Source organism: Centrocercus urophasianus, unplaced genomic scaffold (assembly GCF_019232065.1).
Source record: "Centrocercus urophasianus isolate 14NV4802_14NV808 unplaced genomic scaffold, USGS_Curo_1.0 seq_33, whole genome shotgun sequence".
Taxonomy (NCBI): Eukaryota; Metazoa; Chordata; class Aves; order Galliformes; family Phasianidae; genus Centrocercus; species Centrocercus urophasianus.
The window spans coordinates 112,530-139,036 of NW_024884900.1; the positions used below are offsets into that span (position 1 = coordinate 112,530).

Sequence of the window (26,507 nt, forward strand, 5' to 3'; positions counted from 1 at the left end):
TCACTGTACTCAAAGAATATACTTCCTACAAAGCATTCTTCTCCATCGTCATGACTCTATCATCTTGGAATCACTGCAGACGTGCTGTCACCCCACTCATCATTCTTCCCAAAGAAAGCTGAAAGCCTTGGATGCATGCTTAAGGACCTATGCAGAAAAAGCCGAAAATCGGTTGGCTGATATCTCCTGGACTAAATTAAAGTCTGGATTCTATTCAGCTGTGCCTGCTGACAGCGTTCAATCTGTTTTAAACAGCCTTCAGGGTCAAACCAGGAGAATGCTAACGAAGTAAGAGAAAGGGAGCTCTGTCCACTAGAGCCCACACAGTTTGGACAAAGTTACAAAATAATCTTTTCTTATTTCAAGAAGTGGGGATGCTGAACACAGTTCCAACAGCAGGTATAGGGTTTCAGAGTGCAGACTCAAGCAAAGCAGCTGATGAGAAGAGGGCAGTGGTCAGGATGGATTTCAGCTGCTATAACCTTGAAGTCACCAGAGAAATCAAGAGGCAGCTCTAAGGAGAAGACACTACATTGAATGAGAGAAAACAGCAGGTGGTAGAGCTGAACGTCAGACACTCACTAGAAATGGGTTGTACTATGCTGTTTTACTTTTGAATGACTGAGAAAATCTCTGGCAGCAGTGATTGTGACTGCTCATGCCAGTGAAGATAACAGAGAAGTTGTCCATGATCCAAGAGATTGCAATTTTTGGCAGCATAACATTATTTTAGAGTTCTCTCTGCATTGTTTATGTTTCACCTACAGCCAAAATTAAGAAAAAAAAGAAAAGAGACAAGCTACATCAGATCCCAACAAACTAGGAGAGCAGAAGTATTCTGCCAAAAAACAAAGGGAACAAAATCATAACCCATAGAAGCAAAACAGAAGATTTTGATGGGAACTTGCTCCAGCAAAGACTTTGTAGTACTGAGGCACAGGAAATTCTCCAGCAGAAAGATACATGCGTTGGTGATCAGACTTAGGTGTGTTGTCTGCCAGGTTGCTGCTAGCTCTAGTTAATCCTAGGTACCACAAATCTTGCATCATACAACCCTTACCACCAAGGCTGCACTGACTGATACCAGAAAGCATGGCTGTGAGAAATTCACATCAGGCACATAAGACCAGACAAATGCCTGGGCCTAGTAATGTTCAGTGGAAACAAGTGCAGCCAAGGCCGTAGCTACCCTCCCCTGCAGAATAAAGACCTTCACACCATCCTGCCATGCCATCTGTGTCACTGAGACTGAAGTTAGACCTGCTCTTGCTAATTAAGTCACTCTCACAGCTGAGAAGGCACAGCTAGGCTGGCCTTAACTTGTTGTGAATACTTTTATGGCTGTGGTAACAAACAGTCCAAGTGAAGCTGCAAAAGATCTGTAGGAAGCAAAGATGTTACTTGGGTAGTTAGCTCCACTGAGTTCTCTACTACTCTGGGTATATTGCAATCTATAAACAAGTAAGACTTCAGCTCTAAGCAGGCATCAAAGCATGACAATATCACACATTTCTTTACATTTGTTCAGGGTCAACAGTAACAGTTCCCAGCACATACAAAGTACATTTAAAAAAAGGGTATTATCTATGTCCTGAAAAAAAAACAAACAAACCCCACCATTTCTCCCTATATTAAACAGTTCACTGCAGATGAGTAGGAGCCAGTCAGACTCAACACATTTCTTAATTATTCCTGTTACTTCCTCCCCCAGTTCTGATACTAATCTTACAGCCTGGCGGACCATTTAATACCCACACGTAGTCTACCTGCAGCATCCTCCAGAGAGCCGGCCCGCTCCAGAAACCCAGGCCCAGAACAGCGATGAGTCTCCCTCCTCCTGCTGGTACACATCCACACATCCTGCCATGCAGGTGGGCTCTTATCACCAAGACGCACGGTTTTCCCAGACGCAGAAAGAAATGAATGACATGTTTGTGCAATGTTTCCCATAAGCTAAGTAGAAACATCAAGAACACAGCTCAATACAGCTATAAGCTGCAGTGGTCACCAAGGAATTTTCACCCTGGTCACCTCTTACAGGCTGAGACCAGTAACACCAGCTTCCCCGACCAGTCACAAAATCACAGTCACAGGCTATCTTGAGTTGGAATGGATCCACTGAACCCACCCAGCTCCTTTTCTGCACTAGAAAACTGTCTCGTCTTGCCCACTTGAGCCATTAGCCACAACAGCAGCACCCTCTTGGGTGCAGCAGTCCACCAGACACATGCTCCAGTCCATCAGTGTCCTCTTTGTGTGTATGTATGCCTCTGGCACAGCTAGGCTGACAGTGCAAGTCTCCACAAACGAACAATGAAGAAAAGGTAAGAACTGACAACAACCTTAATGCTGTGGGAATTTTATGCAATTTTTTTTGTTTTTGTTTGTTAAGCTGGAATCTACAGCTAGATTTGCACATTTGCAGTAGTTGGAATTTATTTTAAGGGAAACCTACACAGCTCATGAATTATCTCTGAATTCAGCAATTTTTACAGCCAGGCTTATAATAATTGCTTTAAAGGTTATGCAAGTTCAAAAATACCTTGACAAATCAGGGAGCTGCTTAAGAGAGTTTTTAAAAAGAAGAATATTAAAAATCAAAAATATCGCTCAGCAGCAGTGACCAAGTTTATTCAGTGAGAAGAGACACCTTCCTAGGGATAAAACAATAAAGAATGTGACCATGAGAAACAAACTCCACGAAACAGGTGGAAGTAATCACTGAACTTTGAATACCAGCTTACATTTCCTTCTACGTAAAGTAATACAACTCGAAATGAAATAACACTGCATTTATGTGAGTTCTTCTCAGTGTCGTATTTCAGAAGGGAGGTTCTGCCAGCCCAGTCTCCATTCCATGTTAAAAAAAAAAAGTCACAGGAGTGCCCAGGAGCCCCAGTGGTCAGCAGCTTTCCTCACTGTGGTAGGAGTGTCAGTCAAGGTGCACCTTTTACCTACATGTAGCAAAGTATTATATGAGAGAGAACAGGCAGACACTGACACACAGCTGAAACACAAGGAAACAGATGACAAATGATCAGCTAGGACCGCTGTCCTTCAACCTGCTTCATTCTCTAAGACCAGACCAGCATTCTAAAACCTAAGTCCAACCTAACACTCCAAACATACTGCAAGAGATAACGTGGGGTCTGCTGACGAAACGTGCTTGAAGCTTACTTTATTCTTCAAGGACAGGTCTTGAGAAAACATACTGAAGTGAACTGTTCATCTGGCTAACATGCACATTATGAACAGAACCCCTTCTCCTGTTGCTGGTGAATCAGATCTCAAAAAATGTCCCAAAAAAAATAAGAAAAAAAAAAAAAAAAATGGAGAAAAGCAGTCAAAAGAGAAACAACAGTAAGTTAGCCTCTAGGAGTAACTCAGAGATAAGACAAACCAAACAGAGGGAAGGAGTTCAAGTTACATTCTTACAGTGACAATAATGGCAGCAGAATTAGGTACAGCATTAATAGAAAAAAATTAGTTTTCCAAAGCACTGGTAGAGCAAACACTGTTGCCATAACCCTCTCACTCCCAGAAGCATGCTGATCTAATTTCTACAGTTAAATATTTACAGAGCAGTTTGTGTGCTTTCAGGAGCTGCAAGAACTGCTCACGGAATTCAGATGAGCAGATCTGTCTTCATGGTCCTCATAGAGGGTTTTCAGAGCCATCCACTTTCTTCACTGCTCCTTTAACACCTAGCTACCTATCAGGGAGCAGCAGGAGGGAGGACAAGCCAGGAGCCCAGAGTGTCCACAGCACGAGCCAGAAAGTGACCACACCAACACTGTGGTGCTGCGAGGTGCTGCGAGGTGCTGCCCCTGCGCCAAACTGTTCTGATGCGCTCCTGTTGTCTGTGTCACTCTGAACCACCCCGTAAACCTCAGTTCTACTTCAGCTACATGTGACTGCAGGAACTGGCATTTAAGGGAGTCATCCATACATCTATACTACCACTAAATTTTTTCATCCTGTTTGTTTTATTCCTTTCACAGCCCTGACACTGAAGAAAATTACATGTAAAAAATGAAAAACAGGCCTGGGAAAATCTTACAGATCCATGCAAGGGGATCCTTCTCAGTACCAAGTAAGACAATATATTTTGGACATCTAACCTGTTCCTAAAGACCTTCAGCAATAGGAAACAGCACAGGTTCCAATAAAATCTGTTCTTCCCTATCAATACAACATTCTAAATCTGAAACTTCTTATTGTAGTCTCTCACTACTCAGCTTTAAAGAAGCTATGAATTCAGATGCATGACAGTACCATAAGTGCATGGTCAGTACACACTGATCAGTAGATGCACAGTTAACACTTGCAGCGATATTATGGTTGCTCTATGTGCTTCAGCCCCATATAGTCTCCACGAACACATCTTAACAAAAATTAAGCATGTGTAATATTCAACAAGCTTGATTCTGATTTGTCCCTTAAGAACAGTGACACACAGTCACTTTAACTCAAAACTTCACCACTACAAAATTTCCAGTGTAGAAACATCCTGAATTGTCTAGTTTGCCTTTGTAAATAGACAGTACAAAGTCCATCAGTTCAGTTCTGTAGGAGGGACTGAAGAGTGTGAAATCAGGGTTTCTGCCTAAAGTCTTCATTCTCCACAGATTTTCTCTTAAAGAAAACACGCAAACACCACAAAGTCTCATTCAGAATAAAAATTCACTTTGGCATTATCAGCCAAAGGATTCCGCTCACAGCAGAGAAAACAATTTGACAGAAAACCACGTTACACTGAAGAAATAGAGCAGTCTGAGCCCTGCAAAGCTGCCAGGCTGTGCGCTGATTGTCCCAAATGCTTTCAGAAAGAAGTTACCATAAACTAAAAATATGCTTAGTCCTATGAAAGACACACTGTTTATTCAAAAACAGAATATCTTGACAATACTTCCATGAGCATACATGCAGATACAGACACTACGTCTTAGTATTTTTTATTTTAAATTAGACTTATTATACGACTACATAAATAAAAAGATGGTGTTTATAATTTAAGAAATTACACAAAATCATACATCAGTAATATTTACATTGTTACTTCTGGTGTAAAATTCAAGACAAACAAAACAGTAAAAGTCCTCAATAAAAACAATTATTTTAATAAAATATGTTCAAATAAGAAGGAATAAAAATAGTCTTAGAAGGTCAAACTTACCCTGATGAGAGCAACACAATTATAGAAAAGAAACTTAAAGGATACAAACTGTCATACTGTTTTTTGGGTTACCTCAAGGGCTGAGCTCCCCAGAATAGTACCATAAATCTTACTTATTGCTCGTTCCAGGCATAACCCAAACTAGTAGAGTGATTATCAACTATATTGCAGAAATCACAGTTTTCATTTATTTCATAGTTCTTGATTTTAATGGAATTGCTAAGACTAAAGAATGTAGGGCTGGATCACTGAGCTCTAAGGTGCTAAGGTTTAAATAATATTTCAAGCTAATTTTAAAAAAAGGAAGTTTCCATCACATGCTTCTGTCGAAAGGATTCACCTGTGCATAATGTACTAGTGACATTCGAAAACAAACAGGAGAGGTACTTCACTCTTAAGAGCGCAAGCTCTGTCTATAGCCCGTGTGAGTTTACCTCTTCTTAGTACTGTGCCATGGGAATCCTTCCTTTGGATTGACACATCCTAAAAAGAACTAATCCATATATTCCTTACGGTGGTCAGACAGTGTTTTTATTTTACAACACATAAAGCTCCAGAGAGCAAAGCCAACAGTTTTTGTTCTTCACTTTTCCATCTGGGTGTTAGATTTGTATCAATAATGAATTGCTCTTCCAACACAGCTATCAGAAAAATTCAGTGCATTTTCTTGACAGAAGTAAACTAAAACCCATAACTCCTTTGGGAGGTATTTAAGTGAGATTCTCCCAATTGAAAGAAAACTGAGGCACAGTGCAGCTAAGTCTATGACATAGCTTAAACCAGTGTCCCCTTCCCAGTATTTTATTCTCATCAGTAGCTTACACACAAAAATGGATGAAGTCACTGGAAGTAAACAAATGGATGTGTATACCTATCAAAACATACAAAATTCACCTGTAACAGCTCACATCATTCCACTGAAACGCTGGTCAAACAAATGAAACAACAACAACAACAACAACGATAGTCCTGATAAATCCAGGAAGCCTGAAAGGAAAAACATTATGATCTTGGTTCTATAAAAATCTGACATGAATTCTTGTTGGATTTAACTCATTTTAGAGAACAAAATCTCACAGACCAAAAGAACAAACAAGCAAAATAGGAAAAATTAGATTGTCTGATAAAACTATTAGACTGAGCTTGATTCATTTAGTAATGGAGCAGATTTGAAAGCACTTACTATGCTGGCTGCAAAAACTCTGATGTGAATACAGCTTCAGCATAATCCTCACAAACATCCTGCAGCTCTGCTGCTACATCAAACAGGGCTTCGTCTGTTAGTTCCTCTGCAAGACTAAGGTACAAGGAAAGGGGAAAAAAAGAACAGGAAAAGGCTGAGGTCAGATTTTGAGCTTCACTAATTCATACCAGTGATATCAATGCTGTGATCTAAAAAGGCAAATATTGCTGCTTTTTTTTCTCTTTCTACTGCCTAGTCTAAGAAAAGATTCTACTATCACAGAACAGTTGCGTTCTTGTAAGTGTTGTATAATAACCCAAATTAGAAACACAGAATCCTTAGAGCTGGAAAGGACCTTTAAAGGTTATCTAATCCAGCTTCCCTGCAACAAGCAGGGATCTCCAGCAAGAGATATTCTTATACCCACTGCCAGTACTTAAATGAGGTCTGGGAAAGGGTGGATCCTGGCTCCACTGCTCCCAGCCACTCAGGTGCACTGCTTGCACCAAAGCTTCCCTGGTTTGCCCGGCGCCCCCCGCCCCTCCAGATGCTCTGTTACTGTTTCAGACTGCAAGTGTACATTTCCACTGCACACAGCTCTCATGACGACCTGCTCCATGATCTTTCCTGGCACAGAAGACAAATAGGTCAGTAGTTCCCACGGTCATCCTTCTTACGCTTTTTAAAGATGGGTGTGCTGTTGTCTTTTTTTTTTTTTCCTCCCAGTCACCAGGGACTTCACCTGATTGCCACAACTTCTCAAATATCATTGAGTGGCTTACATAAACTAATTCTCTTAGGACACTAGGATGCAACACATGGGGACCCATAGACTTCTGGATGTTCAGCTTCCTCATGTGGTCATGAACTTGATCTTTACTTACAGTTACACTTACAGGACATGCTTCCCCAGTCCCCTCCTACAAAACCAAACATTTCAGGACTGTGTGGTGAGCAGTCATCAGGGGAGACAGAGGCAAAAACGTTAAGTACCTCAGCCTTCTCCTTGCCTTTGTTACCAGCTTGCCTGTGTCACTCCCTAGGAGGAGTACAGCCTCCCGGACTTTCCTTTTCTGGTTTAGGTATCTCAATTAGAAGTAGAAACCTTTCCTGTTCTTCTTGGCATCCTTGCTGAGTTTACTTCAAGCTGGGCCTTGGCTTTCCTGATGCCATTCCTACACAGTTTAGCAGCTTCCTTACACTCTTCTCACAATACCACCTGTCCCTGTTTCCTCTGCCTGTGCATTTTCTTGCTCTTTGATTTGTCTAGCAGAACCCAGTTCAGCAATGTCAGTCTCCTCCCTTTCCTGATCACCATTTCTTCCTTTTTCAAACTCTTACATACAAATTCTGCTATAGGAGTAATAACTAACATACTGTGGTGCTCATTCTAAGGCCACTGAAATAAATAGGAAGCATCTTACTGATTTTAGTTGCCACTGAATAAGGCCTTACAGAGAGTAATAAGGTTTAAGGAAAAATGAGATAAGTGGCCTCCAGACAACAGTGGACATAACAGAAAGGAAAACTAATAAACAATTGTTTTTATGTTAAAATAACCTCTGTAAAGTTTATCTTCAGAATTTTGCAAGTACTCTAAATTATAATAAAGCTACTGTATCCAGGACTTTCCCAGCATAGCAAGGGACTGTTTCTTCTAAACATTTTTTTTTTTAACACTTACTTTATATAGGAAGATTTATAATGCCCTCTTGTGGTAGGAATTAAGGACAGAAAAAAACACCTGATAGACTCACTACAAAAACACAGGTAGTTCACATACCTTTCAGCAATCTGCCATGGATTGAAGCTGCCTACTGCTTCATGGAAAATAAGGTTTAGGTGATGCTTGTATTTGCTGCTGTAATCCAGGATGCTCTGGAGCATATGCTTTGAGATTGAGAAAGAAATGTAGGACTTTTTCTGCACAGAATTCTGAGTCAAGGGCTGCAGAATGTTATTTCCAGTCAGCAATTTCTCCTGAGCTTCTTTGTTTTTGTTAGTGCCACTGGAAATACAAAAGATTAAATTAAATCAGGATTATTAAGTTTTGGGTTTTTTTTGAAAGATCAGAAAATGACTTCAAACAGTAAGTATAATTCCCTCTAATACAAACACTGCAACGAACGTGCACAGCAGAAATGCACCACAGCTTTGTCTACAATCAAAGTATTCGACTTACTTGTCATCGAAAATTTTTTCAAATGAAATGTCAGCTTCCGATTGTATCTGTCTAGTTAATTTGGTTATCTGAATTGAATGAGGAGATGTAGGTAGTTGAGTTATTAATGCCATTTGTTGATCTAGAAGGAAAAAAGATAACATTAAAATTTGTTTCTTTGGAAGAAAATAAAAAGCCTACAGTTAATGCAGTTAGGACCTCAAAAACTTTTGCTTCCTTCATAGGCATATCCTTCAGGTAGAAAAGGACAGCTACTAAAGCTGACAAATCCCTAAAAATGAAAATCCGAGCAAGGATATCCAGGAGCTCAGTGTATTGAAACTAAGCATTTCAGACATTCTTCCTTTAGCATAAGTGCAGTTTGTTTTTAATCAGGGAATACTTCTCTAGAACAGACAAAAAATATCACTCAAAAGTTAATGCAGTATATTAGAGCTTGGCAGTAAATTCAATAAACAGAAAAAATGAAACAAGATTTGGGGGAAGTTTTTATCTATCTTATTGATAGATTTCATACGCATTTTCATTGAAGTTAGTATGTGACCAGATCCTCAACTTGGTAAATTGACGTAGCTTCATTGTTGTATTTAATCAAACAGAAGGATAAAGAAAGAATACACTAAACACTGCAAGATTTAGACTTAAATTCCCAGTCATAAAGAGCCAACAGAAAAAAAAAGAAGAAAAAAAGTAGCTTCAGGAGATTTCAAACTTAGAAAATAAACTATCTTTCTTCTGAAGTAGATTCAAACAGCTCACAGATGTATGTACTCCAATTACAGACTACAGTATAAAATCTTCACTGCACTAAAATCACTACCCACTATTTATAAGAAAATATCTAAGTTAAGGAATGACAAATGCCTTTAAAAGGACAACATTAAAAACTTAACACGTATTGACTGGTGGTATGTATTAAAGACTCCTATCCTTCAACTAAGTTACTCTAGCAGTGCATCGCATGCAAATGCATACTCAACAAAGGCAAACTGAAAATAATGGTCTGTTCTCAGAATGGATCCTTCTGTTAGCACTGCATTTCATAGAATCATAGAATGTCCTCGGTTGAGAAGGACCACGATGATCAGTTTCAACCCCCCTGCGAAGTGCAGGTCGCCAACCAGCAGACCGGGCTGCCCAGAGCCACATCCAGCCTGGCGCTGAATGCATCCAGGAATGGGGCATCCACAGCCTCCCTGGGCAACCTGTGCCAGCGCTTCACTAGCCTGGGTGAAAAACTTCCTCCTAATATCTAACTTAAATCTCCCCTCAGTTTAAAACCATTCCCCTTGTTCTATCACTGCCCACCCTCATAAACAGCTGTTGCCCCTCCTGTTTACACACTCTCTTCAAATTCTGGAAGGCCACAATGTCTCCCCAGAGCCTTCTCTTTTCCAAGAAAAACAAGCGTTTTTTCAGAAACATTCCTCTCAAAGGAGCACCTATAATCAAAAATGCCTGAATAGTTGCACGACAAAAACACAAATCATGGACTGAACAGGCAACTAGCCTGTAAAAAAAAAAGAAAAACCAACTTTTATTTCCTTGGGAACACAAGTAAACTGCCTCTCGGTTCTGCACCTACAAGAGATTTGTTTGTGAGAAGTTACTCTGTAGCTACAACTGAGTATCCTTGTTTTCCGTGATTAACTTGGACTAGACTGATTCACGTTGCTTTATTGTCTCCCTGTTACACCTATGGCAGGCACAGACATCTCACCAGCCAGGCAGCTTTGGTAACGTGAGTGCCTCTTACTAACTGGTGAATGTTAACTTGCCTTTGCATACTTTCTTTGGGTTTTGGTAAACCTTATGCAGAAGCATTCACACTTTCTCATTACAACAGTGATATATGATCACATGCAATCACTTTGATTTCAATTCTCTGAATTCAAAAGACAGAGACGCCAAGAAAGTAAGTTGTACTGAAGAAACTACTTACCAATTTTATCCTCTTGGGCCCTGAATTCTGAATCACTGTACACAATCTGGTTGAATCTCCTGCACACAGTTTCCTGATATCTCTGTTTTTAAACAAATAAAAGTAATCAATTAACACATGCTTAACACTTATCACTTGATAAGAAAGCAGGTCATGATTCTCCTTGTCAAAGCAGGATTATTTTGCAGGGTTAATGCAGTACTGAAAAGGAGTAAAAGGAGATGAAATTACATATAATCATCTCATTTCAAAATCCTAGACTAGAAGATTCAACTAGTTGCCAGTACCATGGCAACTACTCCTATTTCAGATCAACAGCAGTTAGAAAAACAGCTGATGGGCTTTCCTGCCTTACCAACAAGGAATTCAAACATATGCCCAAGCACCTTAAATGGATATTGCATACTGTAAGCTTCATGCTTTCAGCTTACGAATTGATCTCAGGTAAACAGTGCTAAATTCAGTAGTTCTAATTCAGGATAAATGTAACTGAACAGAAAGGTTGTAGTAAGATTAGAAACAAACACTCTGGAAAAGCTTATTAAAGTTTAAAAAAGTAATGCATGGGGGGAAAAAAAAAAAAAAAAAAAAAAAACTGAGGTCTGCCAATCCTAACATTAGCAATAAAACCATGAGGTCAAATATCCTTCTGTTCTTACACAGTTTTGTGCTGGCAGGGGAGACTTGGAAGGAGTTTCCTATTTCATACCACAATCCAGTCTGATCTTGTTTTAAAGAACGCAGATACCTACTGGTATTATAATTATTGTCAGTAAACCAGAAATTAGCCCTATCAGACCAATGAATAGATTGAATAGATTGATAGAATTGAAGAACTTACTTCAATTTCTTCCATTCTTTGCAACATTGTTTCCAGACTAGGACCATCAGCCACAAACAGATTCTCAGCCTGAAGTCTCTCACACTGCTCCATGTTCCAGAGCTCCTGAGCAGCATCTTCCAAAAGATCATCCAGTACCTTTTCACTCAGAATATCTGCACTTGCTGCAACCTGCCAAAAAAAGCAAAATAAACACAGTCCATGGGGGGGAGAAAAAAAAAAAAAAAAAAAGAGGGAAAAAGAGAAGAAATAGAAAAACTTTGAGGGGAAAAAAATGATGCTTATCCATCACATATTTCTTACAGCACCTGCCGGTAAGAAGCCAAATGTCATTACAACTTTTCAGTGAAAGCCCAAATAATTTTATTTCTCTTCCACTCACTTAGTAAGCCAAATCAATAAAAACAGCTTGGTATATTCCTACCAATAAAAAGCATTGAACATGGATGAAGCTCTCTACATAACTCAGTTTCTATGTTCCTAAACACAGGTTCAGAAATCACACAGGATTCAAGAGCAAGAAGCAAAGGCCCTCATATTACAAAGCATGCATTTAACAGAACATACAGGAGAAGTCCCACAGCAGCTGCCAAAATTAATGAATAAATATAGAAGAGCACAGAGTAAACCTAGGCCAAAGCTGCAGGTTTCAGTTGTGTCCAGTTTTACCAACTAGAATCATAGAATTGCTTAGGTTGACAGGAACCTTACAGATCACCTCATTCCAACTCTGCCAGGTGCACCCCCTCCTATCAGACTGCGTGGAGCCCCCCTTCCAGCCTGGCTTTGGACACCTCCAGGGTTAGGGCAGCCACAGCTTTTCTGGGCCTTTCTCTATCAGACAGGCTCACAGCCTTCTCAGTAAAGCATTTTTTAACATCTAACCTAAACTCCTCCCTTTTAGTTTAAAGCTGTTTTCCCCTGCCCTGCTATTCCCCCCATGCCATGCTATGATATCGCTATTCACAGAATCAGCAAGGTTGGAAAAGCCCTCCAAGATCATCCAGTCTGATTATCCACCTACCGTCAGTATTCCCCAATAAACCATATCCCTTGGTACAACATCTAAACATTTCTTGAACACATCTGGGGACAGTAACTCCTTCAGCCCCTGGGCAGCCTGTTCCAGCGCCTGACCACTCTTTTGGAGAACAAGTTGTTCCTGATATCCAACCTAAGCTGATTCTACGTGTGCTTTGGCACAACGTGCAGTCATTCCCTCTTGTCCCAGTGCTTACCCAGGAGAAGAGGCTGACCTCCATCTCGCCACAGCCTCCTTTCAGGTAGGATGTAGAGAGCTATAAGGTATTATAAGCTATACAGTGTTGGAAAATGTTAAGTTCAGAAAATCATCACTACTTTTCTAAACGCATTTTGCCACATGGCAAAGATAAAAACTCAGCTTTTCTCTGTGACAAGTAGATAGAATATACCTTCTCAGCTGCGTGAGTTGAAAGCTGTCTTGTAATTGAAGGATCCTTCAAATGACAGTTTGATTCCAAGGAAATATTGATCTGCTAATAAACCATAAATCCACTTAGAATAATGAACCTTCTGTATTATTAGTCATAATTACTAGCAGAGAAAATATACTGAGACATTAAATGTGGTATTATATTATTAAAATAATCTTATCAAGTCCAGTTATGATTAGTGTAGAACAGTTCTGATTGTTCACTACTAAGAAAAGATGGTTAAAAAAAAAAAACAAGAATGCAGCTTTGCCAGCTTTGGTTACGATAACTTGAAGCCTACATACTGAAATGGAAATACACTTGTCAAGTGTCCCAAAATGTACTGGCTACATAAATCATTTGATACGTTTCTCCAAAAAACTCCTTACTTGTGCTACGTTGAAAACAAACATTATCTTGACCATTTATAAATGTACCCCTCAAATACTGCCCTGAGCCTGACTGTACTACCTGTGCCCTATCCAATGGAAGTTCTAGGTGCTCACATACTGCTTTGTCGACTTTGTCTGCACACTGAGTTGGAGAAGCAGCTTGCAACCTGGACATACGCACAAAATAAGAACAAATGACAATTTGTTAAAATTTGACATAACAACAGTAATTAAAAAAAAAACAAAAATAAAAAAACAGAAATCCACTTTTTGGGGAAGTGGAAAGTTGAGAAGCTTTTCATACTGCTGGTGGGGATAGCAGGAAGATTATATCAAGTTCTGGTACCACTTATTAGCTCTTCTGAGCAAGTAATTACCTTAACTTTTGTCCTTTTTTCATTTCTCTTCTGTTAAGATCAGTCAGAACTTTCATTCTTCTTGAAGCTTCTGCTTCACGCCATGCTAGTCTTCAAATACAAGACAATTACATAAGGAAAATTACACAACGCTCATTATAAGAACTGGAGAATAAAATAACTGGATTCTGAATATTAGTTTATGAAAATTTTGAGAACATTTATAGAGAAAATTAATATTGGCTTCAATATCATATAAGCCAGGAAATTCATCTGAGAACCAGTGATCTTCAATCATCCCTACACTACTGGTGAAAAGACAACTTCATGGCTATCTGCAAATACTGCCTAGATAGACAAGCTCCTCATCAACACACAGCCTACTTCAGATCCAGCAGCTGAATCTTCTGGTTCAACTGCCAGAAAGAGCACGGGAAACTAAATGTGGGGAACCCGAGTCTCCAGAATACTGAATATATTCTTTTCATAAACAAGCCTAGACCATATTACAGACAAGGAAAAAAATACATATTTTCTCCTTTTGGAACCAAGAGATCACATTTGTATTCTCACTGCAGTGCTGAGATAATAGGTTAACTACATTTGGAAAACATAAAATATTTAGATGGAAAAATGAATGAGGGACATACCAACAAATTGCACTTGAGAAATGGAGAGGAACTAATTAACAAAGTTAATATGAAAAAGAATGAAATCTTAGGAAAAGGAAGGAATACATATTACCTCACTGCTGCAATTCTAATAGTCCAAAACAACTTCTATGACATAGCAAGCTTTCCACAGACAAAACCTAGAGCACTATGTGTAGTTTTGAGTCCCGCAATGTAAAGATGTAAAGCTATTAGAGTGTAACCAAGGGAGGGCTATGAAATGGAATAGGCAAAGCACGTGAGGAGAGGCTGAGGCCTCTCTGGTTTATTCAGCCTAGAGGAGGGGAGGCCTCACGGTGGCCTATAGCTCCTCACAGGGAACAGGGGGGCAGTGCTGAGCTCTGGAAACACTGACAGGGTCTGAAAGAGCAGCAGGGAGCTGCAATGTGGGAACGTCAGGTGGGGGGGTGAGGAAATGGTTCTGTGGGCATGAAACAGGCACCCTACAGCAGTGGGCACAGCCTTGAGTTGCCAGAGCTCAAGGAGCATTGGGACACCACTCTCAGACAGAGTTTGAGTGGTCCTGTGTGGAGCCAGACATTGGATGTGATGGTCCTTGTGCATGTGCATTTCAGCACAGAATAATCTATGATTACGTGATTAATATGACAGAACTACTTCCTCCAGAGAAGGCACCAATACAAACTCTTCATTTAGATAAGTAATTTCACAACACTTGAAGGAACATACTATTGTTATTTTTCCGCTGCCCATTTGAATTGAAATTAGCTGATGAGTTTCAAAAACCATTATGGCAGGACTGACAAAGCATAATAACAGATTAGTTAAATAAACTTAAAAATTTAATCAGAGCACCAGCATGGCTAGTGAATGTCCATTCTGCATGCTATGTAGCCTGTCAGTGCTTTGCAGTTTTGGCCTGCGACTTCCAGATGATATTCATATATGACCCAGGAAAATCATAGAGGAATGCTTTTTTCCCCATGCTCTGTGAATGAGGCCACTTTATTATGAGTGAGAAAAAAAAAATACAAATATCCACTTGTGAGCTGTGCTATGCCACTTTTGCCTCTGTAATGAGAGGCAGGCCCAACCCATCCTATTTACTAGCACAGATACAGTACTGTTTCCACAGAAAAGTTAGGCGAACACTGGATCCACTAGACTACGAACATACCGTTTAGGTGCAGCAGGAGGTAAGGCAGAGTTTGAAGGCACCCAGGGTATGCTGCTCTCCTTAACAAATCGTTTGTTCTCTTTTAACTGAAAAGCTATAGTTGTTTCTTGAAATCGAGCATGCTTTCCTGGAGGCTGCACCTGCCTTGGTTTCAGAGATTTAGGCATGCCCTTAAAATTAACACAATTACATTAAAAACATGCATCTCCATTGCTTAATTTTTAAAGTATTTTGTATTCTGCTTTAGAATTTGTTTGGAAGTCATGTCTCTTTACTTTATCGCACAGCTGACACACGTGGAGGATTTAGAACTCGTTTAAAGACAAGTACAACTGTGCCATAACAAAACGTGCTTAAATTTTGCTATTACAATTTTTGCAAGCACTTCTAAGGATAATGCTCTATTTGGCCATTAAACTGTGAGGTCCACTCCAGAATTAATGATTGCCGATAAGCAACAACACAAGTTTCAGAAAACAACTGATAAAATATAACCATCAGAAATAATGGAGACAAATAACATTGCTTATTTGCCTATGCTTCTAAACTCAGAAGAAAAAATATATTTGAGGGAGTACAAAGTCTGAAAGTGCCTTACACTAATAACAAATCCCAGAGGACAAGATGAAGAAAGCATGAATTCTTTTACAACTTGCATACCTGCGATTCTGCAGATAATAACGTGTCTTTCTTCTTTAAAGAGCCACTTTGAAGGATAGGATCTTTTTTTACAGCTCTAGATCTCACTAGTGCCTCTAGGCTTCCCTGTGAAACAGCATTTCTTTGTGGAGCAGGAAGATCATTTGCGTCCTGGAATTTACCATGCAACATATGAGTGTGATCGTTCATCTTCTGAACTGCTGAAATTTTTGCAACGTATTGATGTTTATCTGTATCAAAAATAAGTAAGAAATCTTCAGCTGTAAGTTCAAAGGGACGAGAATCATCTTAATGTCTACATCCAACTTTCCTGTTGTGGTAGATATACCCAACCACAACATTTAAAGCTCTACCATAATACAAAAATATCAAAATTAAAAACAAATCAAAAAACAACCCTCATATTCCCTGACAAGCATTAAAGTAACTGTCTTTGCTAGAGTGATTAACCGAAGAATAAATATACGAGAAAACACATTCTCCATTTACATATGAACATATATACATACACAAAAACACTGACACATACACAGTCATGTAGTAAGCAATAATAGATTTCATGAGGTGGCAAAATATTGTAGACATCAACTATTTCAAAACACACTAGGAAAGAAAGTATTTTTCATGTATAAGGTAGAAGAAGAAGAGAAGTAACTCCCAGAGGTTGCATCTCAATCTCTGGCAGTGGAAAACAGACTTCAGTGTAACTGTTAGTTAATGTGCCTCCAGGTTCTGAGACTGTGACTGGGGTGCAGAAGAAATGAGTGGATTGTCAAGAACAAAAGCCACATCACTCAATCTTTCAAAAGCAGAGAAACTACCCGAACTAAGGCAATCCTGAGCCAAAGCTTTAGTACATCTTTTCACTCCAAATGGTTCTTCTACAAAACAACTTTGCTGGAGACTTGCTAACAAACAATGACTGCATTTCAAGAGAATATGTTCATATAGTGTTTTCAACATAAACATGAGATATATTCTGTGTGCACCATTAAAACTAATTTGTAAAGCGTCATTTAGGTATACATTGTAGAAAAGCAATCCAAGCATAGCTCACTGTAAAGGAGCTAGACAAAAATAAAAACATGATGATGATGATAACATAAAGAGGCATATAAACCTGCAAGTTAATCACCTAACAGTAGCTGCTAGGGAAAAAAAAAAAAAAAACACACTGAAAGTATAACAAAGCTACATGAATCTGATGACTGCTATGGGCTGTTGCACAATTCTGCCCAGCAGTATGTAACACACTAAAAAACTGAACTGCAGAGTGCAAGTTAACTAACAATTTAGTAATAAAACACAAACCAAGCAAGAGACCTCTGGCAGCTGGAGATTTTCTGGGTCCTTGTCTACGTTGTTTTTTTAAGATGAGAGGCTTATTTTCTCCTTTTGGAGTTGTTAGCTGCTTTCTGGCTGGAAATGTCACAGTGTTCACTGAGGATTCGCCATGTGATGCTGGAAGACATTCCTTCGCTTTTTTGGGAGTTTGTTTCCTTTCCAACAATGAAATCAGATCCTGCATCAGATATTGATAATTTTAATTACTTTCTCAGTAAGCAGGACGTAATAAAGAAAAACAACTTCAAGATATTCTGAGTAACTGGAACTATTTAATGTGGCTTTGTTTTTTTTGTTTGTTTTTGTTTTGTTTTTGGTTGGTTGGTTGTTTTTTCGTTTGTCCTGACAGCTTGCTCATGCAGAAGCATCTTTGTTTGACTAACTTAATAATACAAGAAGAGGTCTGCATGTTTTTAAATTTACAACTGACTAGAAAATTATCCACTTAAAGCACATTAAAAAATAAATTGACACAAAATCTACAAATGACTAAGATAAGACAAACATTTTCCATTGAGAAATACAATGTTAATTCTACCTCCATTCCTATTCTGATGCAACCAGTGTTAAAGTGGTCATAAGCATTACGGTTCAGAACAATGAAAACACACCTCTTACATTTAGAATAATATTTTAAGGTAAATAAAATATCTTGCAGCTACTGGATCAGCTGTTTTTATTTGAAATAATTAACTACTGATTGCAGAATAGTTCAGGCTATGTAGGTTATTACTTTAAAAATAATGTAGCTAGAAACTACAGCAGGAAATGTGAATCAGAACTTTTGTACTGTATCAACAGATGTCATAGAACATCAGATATTACTAACAAAATTCATTTGAAAGGCAGAGAGCTTTAAATTGTAGCTACCACCTACACAATTCTGCACCCACCACTGTATGTGAGGCAGAAAGACTCACTTAGTACTGATGACTAAAGGATGCACAGCAGAACAATATTTAATACTTAACCAACATATCAAATGCAATTCTTTCAACCTTGAAAATGGGAAATGAATCAACAACTTGTTTCTGTTACCACTATCACTACCAGTCCTTATCCTACCAGGATAGTGAATAATGACAAGAACATCATCATCACAGACCGCAGCAGTCTGTCCTGTGAACAGGATGCAACTTGTTTAGACTGCTCTTCTTTATGAACATTAGAAGCACATCTATTGGAAAATATGGCCTTTTAATTAAAAAAAAAAAAGTTAAATATTCTGCAAAACAAAACAATTATTCCTACCTCAACTTGCATCAAAATATCTATTATAACATCAGAAGTTGAAGAATCTAGTTCAAGTTTGGCAGAACAGAGTGACAGCTGTCGAATGAGGCTGCCCAGCTCCTTGTAGTGGGTTGGAACCCATTGCCCTGTTTGATCAGTAAACAGACTGGCGAATGCCTGCAAGGCTCGTATAGCTCCTCTATGCGCTGCTGCCAATTTGGACACTGCTCGAGACTGGAAAAATGAAACATATGTACTTTAGTACCTCTAGTTTCTGTAAGTATGGACACTACCCACAGAATTGTTACCAACATCTCATGTATGAACACTCAAGATTTAGAATAATTCAGATGGAGATTAGGCCGCTTTTCAGGGAAAACAAAACATTCATTTAAGAAGTCTTCTAAAGGTACTACACAACACTGCACATAAATTCAATGTTAGATTCAGCTAAAACAGCATAGTGTTATAACTGTGCTGTAACTCCTGGTATTTCTACTGCTTTATACCTATGAAGTCATGGGGCTGATCCCAATGTACAAAAAGCATGACTGTAGGACATTCTCCATCCCCCAGCATCTGTTTTCTTCTTGAAAAGAAAATACAAGTGATGGATAGAAAAGCACATGAGAATATTGAGTCAATACTGGCCAAACAGTACCAATTATCACAGCATTATCTTTCTGAAAGATCATGGACTAACGTGAAAATCAGAAAGAATGGCTACGACTGAGTGACGTGAATGGGAAATTAAAAACAATAAACCAGAGTAGAACAGAGCGTTATTCAGAAAAGTGGAACGAAGTAGAAACCACCTAAAAGCAGGCCAAGTCTTTTCCACACCAGCACTGTAGGCAAATCTTAGGACTTAGAAGAAGGTGGAAGGAACAAAGGCAGCAAGAGACCAAATGAAATGTATTTCTGTGCGATAATTTCCATCTTACCTTTTTAGTATGTTTGATTTTACAAGGACTCAGTTTTTCTAAATCGTCCTGAATTTTTTTCACCTGTTCATCAAGAGGGGGAGCAGGGAAAATGAGTTAGAATTAGCTCCATGTCTATAAATGAACAATGTTTTCACTGTAACATCTGAGTGAAAGATTTTTCCCCCCCTCAACAGTGATGCTCATATCTCTAAAACCACTCCTAAGTGAAATCGGTCACACCACTCAGATCCAAACTAGAATGTAATGGAAATTCAGACATGTTTCCATTAATCTGGATTGTTTCAGTTCACTTCTGTCAAATTTATCACAATAAACATCCCAATTTGAAATGCTACTTGTACCTGTTGCTGGAGTACATACAGCATCTGAGCCGACCGCGCAGCTTGCTTCTGCCTTTGAGTGCAAACTTGGTGCTGTTCATCAGCATCTAAGTTTTCTTCATCTCTCTCTGAGAAGCATGAAATATTAAGTTTTATGCCTTAATTTAACATGTGAAAATCTTGTTTAAGCCAAATGAACAAATATAATTTAGCAATAAGAATCTTTTATGCAGAGCATCCTGGGGCAGTAATGAAAGCTAGCTACTTCAACTCCACATTATGTATCTGCTTAATATTTGACTAAATACTTTTACACAACACACCTTTTCAGATACAGTTCACAAAATTACTCATGACTCCTTAATCTCATGACAAACTTGCAAGTAAAACGCCCCAAGTTAGAAATAAATTTAAACCTCCAGGTAGTTATAATAAAGGGACCAATGCAATGTTATGGGTCTGGCTGGGATGAGTTTACTTTTTTCACAGTGACATGTACACAGCTGTTTTGGATTTATAACTTAAAACATGGCTGATAACACATCCACGTTTTGTCTTTTGCTGTGGAGTAGGTGCACAGTTTCAAGTTTCAGAGTTTCAACTATGTCCCGTGTGAGTAGGCAGGGGGCATGCAAGAAGTTGTGAGGGCTCACAGATGGGACAGCTGAACCAAACCAAAAAAAAAAAGGGATATCCCATGCTGTATAACAGCATGCTCAGCAATAAAAAAAAAAAATAAGAGTTTTGGGTGAAGGGAGAAACATAGCCATTACCCAGAGACTGGCTGGGCACTGGACTACTTGTGAGAGACAGCATGTGATCACCACTGCATCATCTTCTTTGTTTTTCAATTTTCCCTTCACTTACTAAGCTACCTATTTCCCAACTCGTAAGTTTTCTTGCTTTTGCTCTTCCTGTTCTCTCCTCTGTTCTGCTAGGAGACGATAAGCTTAAGCAGCTCTGTGGTGTTTTCATATTTAGACCAACACAGTGTCAGAAAGGACGTTAATCATTACACCACACACCTATAAACTAGGTAAGTCAGTTGACTCTTTCCACAGCTAAGAATGTGGTTAATCACTGTATTGCATTTTGCAGTCAGAAGCTTGAGCTAATACGTCTACACCAATATTAGGTTATTAATTAGACTGCCACTAATTTACTGCCATTTCAAGCTGAACTGGAACTCACTACAAATACTCAAAGATATTAAACCCTGTTATTATCTGTCCTAGCTAATTATTCCAGTTGTTCTTCCTATTCTCAAAAATCTAGAATGAATCTGATTTTAATCCAAGACAAAAAACAAAAGACAAAAACAACGAGTAGAACAAATCAAAGAACAAATCAACAAACTCTCATGCATTTACATACAATAATTATTGTTCAGTCTTACACCTTTTTTAGTTAGGTCTTCAATTTTCTGGACACAACTTCTTAGTTCTTTCTGCAGCTGTTGGATTTCAATAATATTTTTATTTTCCTTTATTTTAACGGTTGTCTTGGGGTCTGGTCTTGTATTACGGGTGAGCGAAGAGCCTAAAACAGCTGGTATTAGCATTCTCTCCTTTGGTGTGTACAGATATACTTTTGTACCAGAGGTGGTAGTCTTCATTTTGGAAGGCTCAACAAGTTTCTGGTGATATTTCAGCTGACTTTGAGACTCAAGCCCAATTTTCTTTTCCAGACTTTCAGACGCTTTGTTTATCTGCTCTTGTGACTTCTGGGCTAACAATGATTTGTTGACAGCATCTCCAAACACCTGTTGTTCCACTTGCTCTTCAAGATGCCTTCGTTTTATGTCCCTTTTAGCTAGATGAATAGCCCATTTTAGTCTCTCTTCAGATATCACTGAAAACATGCCAGAGCTTCTTATACTGGGGTCATCACTTCCACCTAGATTTCTCTGATCGTCAGATGACTTCAGTTTTTCTATTATAATTGGATGGGGGTTAGAGAACCTGAGAGATAAGTTCTCTGGAACTGCTGGAACATTCCTATTAAACTGGAGCTGTTTTAAAGTGTAAACAGAAATTCATGTTACACACAACCATTTACGTGAATGAGGCACCTCTAGTGCACAACACTAAGGAAAGCAAAACCTCTTTCATATCACAGTACTGTACAATCAATGAATATACAAATGTAATAATTATGAAATACACAAGAGAGTTTGGCTAAGCAGGTTATCATACCAAAGAGAAAAGAGAGAGTGCTTACCCTCACCCTAGACCCACCGCAAAACTCCAAAGGAGGGATCTCCACAAGAGATCCTTTCCCCCGGCAGCCAGCTCTTCAATGGGTTTAGGAGAGGTGCAGCCAGGCTCCACCCCTTCCAGCAGCACAGGTGAATTGCCTTCAGCTGTGCTCCCAGGGCTGACTCAGTGCTTGCCTCAGGTGGTCAATCAGAGGTTCAGGCCGTGATTCAGCATTCTGTCACTGTGGTACTTCTCCAGCACATGCAAGAATTCCCTCCACTCAGATAAATGTCAGTATTCAAAATGACCTGGAATTACGCATGTAGGTATTCTTGTAAATAACACTGCATACATATTTACACCTTTGGGTAGGCACCCACAGTGAAAGATCTGCTCCAAAATGACAATGTAACAGACAATACCATTGCAAAGACTTTAAAGAATTCTAGCAATGAAATTAATAAGTTGTAATGACAATATAAAAAGGTATTATTTGTATCATATGAGAAGCAGAGTTACAAAGGTAACAGATACATGATGAAGGATAAATGGAAAGCTAAAATGCAGTAACAGAATGAAGTTTCTACGTTCAGTGACTATGCGGTAAAGTAAGAGGCTAAGACAGACAAACAGTATTTATAGGTGCAGTTTCAGTTCCATGCAGGGAAAAAAAAAAACAAAAAGGGTTAAGATTATGAGTGACAGTGTTGTGAAAGCAAGTATGAAGATCTCACATTCATGAGTGGCCTACATCAGGAAATGGGTCTCATTCATCTTTTTGTAGTGATCACAAATGAAAACCACTTCAGCACTGCTGAAATATTCAAGCAATACCTGTGCTCGTAAAGACTTTGCTTCATTCCTGTACAGCTGGGTAGTGGGTGTAAACGGAGCCCCAGACAAAGGTGGCTTGCTTGGTCCCATCACATTGACCTGATGCTGAAAATAGTTACTTTAACATACATTATTATAGTTATTAACAGTTATTATAATCATACTATTGCTATGCTCATGCTATTTCTATCTCTGAAAAGGAATCTTAAGTGCATAACAAATAGAGAACCAACCTGAGGAAGCACACAGGAACAGGAAACAGATCAAGTGTCTTTATACAGGCAGCGTGCAAAATGGGAAGTACGTTCCTGCTACTTAATGCAACATTTACTGTTTACATCCTTCTTTTACACACTCCCAGAAACACCGAGGAGCGCCGCCACAGGCCGTGAGGCTCACGTTACGGCCCCTCGGAACACTACAGGACTTCCATAGCCGTCACCTACCTACAGGGGAACGGCGTACTGCAGAAGTGTGAGAACAGAGTAGGGCAGCGCTCAGGGAAGCAAGCTCGTGCCTTATCGCCAAAGGAACGTCGATCACCGGGCGTTCTTCAAATAGAAGAGTTTGAAATATAAGCTACTTGTCGAGATAGTCAGAAAATTATCTCTCTCGGATTTGATCTTGGGAATTAAAAACCGAAGCTACTGCTTCTTTAGCAGCCGAACCGGGACTTTGCCGCCGCTCCTCAGCTCGGCCCGCCCCGCCCCGCCCCGCCCGCCGCCGCCGCCGCCGCCGAGCTCACCGACCCGCGCCCGCCCGAGGCCAGAAGGGCAGCGGAAAGCCGCGAGTTGCGCCCGGCGACCCGAACCCCGCCGGGGCGACCCGCAGCAGGCCGCAACTCAGGCACCGGCAGGAAGCCACAACCGCCCGCGCGCCCTGCGGGAGCCCGGCCCGGCCCGCTGGGCGGAGCGGTTCGAACTCGCTGCGGGCGACCGCCGCCGCCGAGGCTGTCGGGAAGGAGCGCGGCGCCGCAGTACGGCATACGGGACGGGGCCGCGCCTTCCCGCCCTCGGTTGCCGCTTCCCGCAGGCGCCATGGGTTGGGAGGAGAAGCAGGTCCGCGGGTACGGCGAATTCGTGCAGACGGCGCAGCGCTACCACGGTCGGCCGATCTTCGCGCTCTTCTGCGGCGACAAGGATGCTGAGGGCCGGAGCTGGTGCCCGGACTGCGTGACTGGTGAGGCCCGGGGAGGTGCGGAGGCTCCGCCAGGAACTCCGGCCGCCTCCTCTCGGCCCGCGTGGCGCCGGCGCGAGGCGCTCTCGTTGGTCTGAGGCGGGCGGAGCGGCGCTGGGCGGCCTCGTGGGGGACGCGGCGGGCACTCCGGGCGGTCGCGGCGCGGAGGCCGAACCTCTTAGCGCGCGGACGGGCGCGGACTGCCGTCTCCCGCTGCGGTTACCCTTGTCCTTAATCCGGCCGTCGCTGCAGGCCGCTGTGGCCGGGAGCTGCCGCAGCTGCTGCAGTGCCGAGCCGCCCGCGCGTGGGACGTAACGCCGGTCAGCAGAGGCTGGCACAGAGGATGGTTTTTCTGTCTCAGCAAAGAATTCGATGTAAATCTTGCATGAATCTACTTCTGCTTTGCCTAACAAAAGGCAGAAATAACTTACCCGTGTTCGGGAATGGAATACAAAGGCAGGTCCTCAGAACGCGTCACACTGAACTTTCAGGATCGTATCTGCCGGATTACGCAGGGCAGCAGCTTGCCGCTGTTCTGCTCGGTCTCCTCCAGTCAGCAGACCGCATGTTCTGACTTGTTAGAGCAGCAGTTGGGCTTCGTGCGAAGGCCAGTCCCTTTCACATTGACAGTATGCATTCTGCAGTGCTTATGGATGACCACGTGAAACAGCATAGATCTCTGCCCGAAGCAGACAGTGTTAGATAGCAGCACTGCAGGTCAGACTAAATGCTCGTGATTCTGTAGCATGGTGTATTAACACTGAGAAATTACTCTCTAGCTGAACCAGTTGTGAGGAACGAACTTCATAACATGCCTGATGAATCAGTGTTCATCTACTGTCTTGTTGGAGACAGAGCCTAGTAAGTAACTGTTTTAATGCAAACAAACATTTCTTAGCTCTTCCTGGCCTGGAAGTTAACTAACCTGCTGGTACTAACAACTGAATTAGTTCTGTGACTGTAGAGGTCTACAGTTCCCTTAAGTGGACTACTTGCATGCTTATTCTAACAAGGAGATGGGGAGGTGGGAGGCAGAATCATCCCTTTGAAAGAATTTTAACAGTCGAATTTCAAACTGTATTTTTACAAGTTCTGTGTAACTACACTCTTTGCTAACAGCTGGAAAGATCCTAACAATGAATTCAGGAAGAATCTGAAACTAACAGGAGTGCCTACACTACTTAAATACGGAACAGTAAGTCATTTATTGTATGCTGTGGGTCTACATGTTTTCTGATACCTTCTCTTGTTTCAGGAGAATGGACAGTGTGGGACACCTTTCCACTCTTATCCATGCACTCTTTCTAGTTCAGATTAGTTTTCTCTCAGGGAACTACCTCCCTCCTGTCGAACATTCTCTGTAATGAACTTATCAAATAAAATACATACACTTAACACATCTTGTTTGAGGGGTAGGCTAAGTACTTAGCAACATGTTGTCAGTTTTCTGACTTACAGCTTCTCAAGTATTAAGAACTCCAAATGCTGGATTATAGGACTATAGTAGGATTGTGTGTAGCATACTCCTAATTCAGACAGACTACAGCTCTCACTCTTGTGTACTCTCCTATGTAACGAAAACATTTACATACCACACCAAGTTTTAACTGGGACCCACTATTTAAATCAAGTTACTTTTGTAGGAATGCTTCAAAGAACAGAAAACACACAGGCATTTTTCATCTATCCTTACACTGCTTTTTCTGCTCCACACACCAACTCCCACTTGCCATCTAGCAATAACGGTTGCTGTGGTATGGCTAATACTATTAGGGGCAAATAGCTCTAGTCTAGAACAGATTTTTTAATTACTCCTAAAAACATCTTTTCTTTCAGCCGCAGAAGTTGGTTGAAGAAGAATGTTTTAAAGCAGATCTTGTGCGTATGTTGTTTACTGAAGATTAAATCCTCCAGTAGTCAACCATTTATGAAGATGTTTGTCTTGTTAATTGCATTGCTCTTTCCTGGAATCCTCACTTTTTTTTTTCCCCCCCAAACTGTCATGGTAAATTACTTTTGTCTAATCAAGATGAATGTCATTAAATTCTAGGTTCAAACCTTTTCACTAAAGTCTTGCAACAAAAAAGTTTTCTTTTCTTCGTTGAAATAAATTTTAGTCTGCCAAGTCTCTTTACAAAGAAGCCAAGCTCAAAATGCAAACCAAGGTGGTAGCCTACTTTTACTTAACAGTAATACTTAATGACTAAGTTAGACCTTTTAATAGTGGATGAGGGGGAGGTGGAGAAGAGCGGTAGAAGAAAATACTTTTTCTTCCTGAAGCTAATTTTGTGCAGCTGCTGAAGCTGTCAAGATAAGTTTTTAATATAATGTTTAACGGCTGATCTGTTCAGCACCAAGTATGAGGAGGTGAGGGCTAGCAGTCTCCCTGTCACGGTGCTGCCGCACCTACTCCTACAAGAATATGAAATACAATGTGAATACAGCATGAACACAATCTGA

At 40.4% G+C, this 26,507-nt stretch overlaps 3 protein-coding genes across 4 annotated transcripts in view; 1 reads left to right on the top strand and 2 right to left on the bottom strand.

The window, feature by feature from the left end:
* Window positions 1-2,526, bottom strand: part of PITPNM3 (PITPNM family member 3) — a 51,032-nt gene extending 48,506 nt beyond the window's left edge. The window contains exon 1 of the mRNA XM_042830487.1: window positions 1,767-2,526. Coding sequence (XP_042686421.1) covers window positions 1,767-1,950 — 184 coding nt within the window. The 5' untranslated portion in view covers window positions 1,951-2,526. The remainder of the gene's footprint in view (window positions 1-1,766) is intronic.
* Window positions 2,527-2,604: 78 nt separating this feature from the next.
* KIAA0753 (KIAA0753 ortholog) lies at window positions 2,605-23,574 on the bottom strand. Of its 2 annotated transcripts, none has more exons than XM_042830489.1 (18): window positions 23,318-23,574; window positions 22,872-22,976; window positions 21,238-21,850; window positions 19,861-19,967; window positions 19,517-19,579; window positions 18,591-18,806; window positions 17,307-17,517; window positions 15,996-16,225; window positions 15,336-15,505; window positions 13,548-13,637; window positions 13,250-13,337; window positions 12,758-12,841; window positions 11,325-11,495; window positions 10,484-10,565; window positions 8,542-8,662; window positions 8,143-8,367; window positions 6,360-6,473; window positions 2,605-2,954 (listed from the first exon to the last, which is right to left on the bottom strand). In XM_042830489.1, coding segments are annotated over exons 2-18 (2,676 nt in total). In that variant the 5' UTR covers window positions 22,962-22,976; window positions 23,318-23,574; the 3' UTR covers window positions 2,605-2,953. The 2 variants fall into 2 exon arrangements, with proteins under 2 accessions (XP_042686423.1, XP_042686422.1); XM_042830488.1 differs by lacking the exon at window positions 2,605-2,954 and adding an exon at window positions 4,853-6,163.
* Window positions 23,575-23,846: 272 nt separating this feature from the next.
* Window positions 23,847-26,117, top strand: TXNDC17 (thioredoxin domain containing 17). The gene is made up of 4 exons (XM_042830083.1): window positions 23,847-24,050; window positions 24,827-24,908; window positions 25,167-25,242; window positions 25,884-26,117. The coding sequence occupies exons 1-4, from the start codon at window positions 23,909-23,911 to the stop codon at window positions 25,950-25,952; spliced, it is 369 nt and encodes a 122-aa protein (XP_042686017.1). The 5' UTR covers window positions 23,847-23,908; the 3' UTR covers window positions 25,953-26,117.
* Window positions 26,118-26,507: the final 390 nt, after the last annotated feature.

Excerpts from the sequence above, each read along its gene's own strand:
- TXNDC17 (XM_042830083.1), top strand. The coding sequence starts at position 23,909 with ATGGGTTGGGAGGAGAAGCAGGTCCGCGGGTACGGCGAATTCGTGCAG. Across the intron at positions 24,051-24,826 it reads GTGCCCGGACTGCGTGACTG|CTGAACCAGTTGTGAGGAAC; the intron begins GTGAGGCCCGGG and ends ATTACTCTCTAG. Across the intron at positions 25,243-25,883 it reads CACTACTTAAATACGGAACA|CCGCAGAAGTTGGTTGAAGA; the intron begins GTAAGTCATTTA and ends CTTTTCTTTCAG.
- KIAA0753 (XM_042830489.1), bottom strand. The coding sequence starts at position 22,961 with ATGGGACCAAGCAAGCCACCTTTGTCTGGGGCTCCGTTTACACCCACT. Across the intron at positions 19,968-21,237 it reads TGAAGACCTAACTAAAAAAG|AGAGAGATGAAGAAAACTTA; the intron begins GTGTAAGACTGA and ends CATGCTTCTCAG. Across the intron at positions 12,842-13,249 it reads TTCCATTGGATAGGGCACAG|CAGATCAATATTTCCTTGGA; the intron begins GTAGTACAGTCA and ends ATGGTTTATTAG.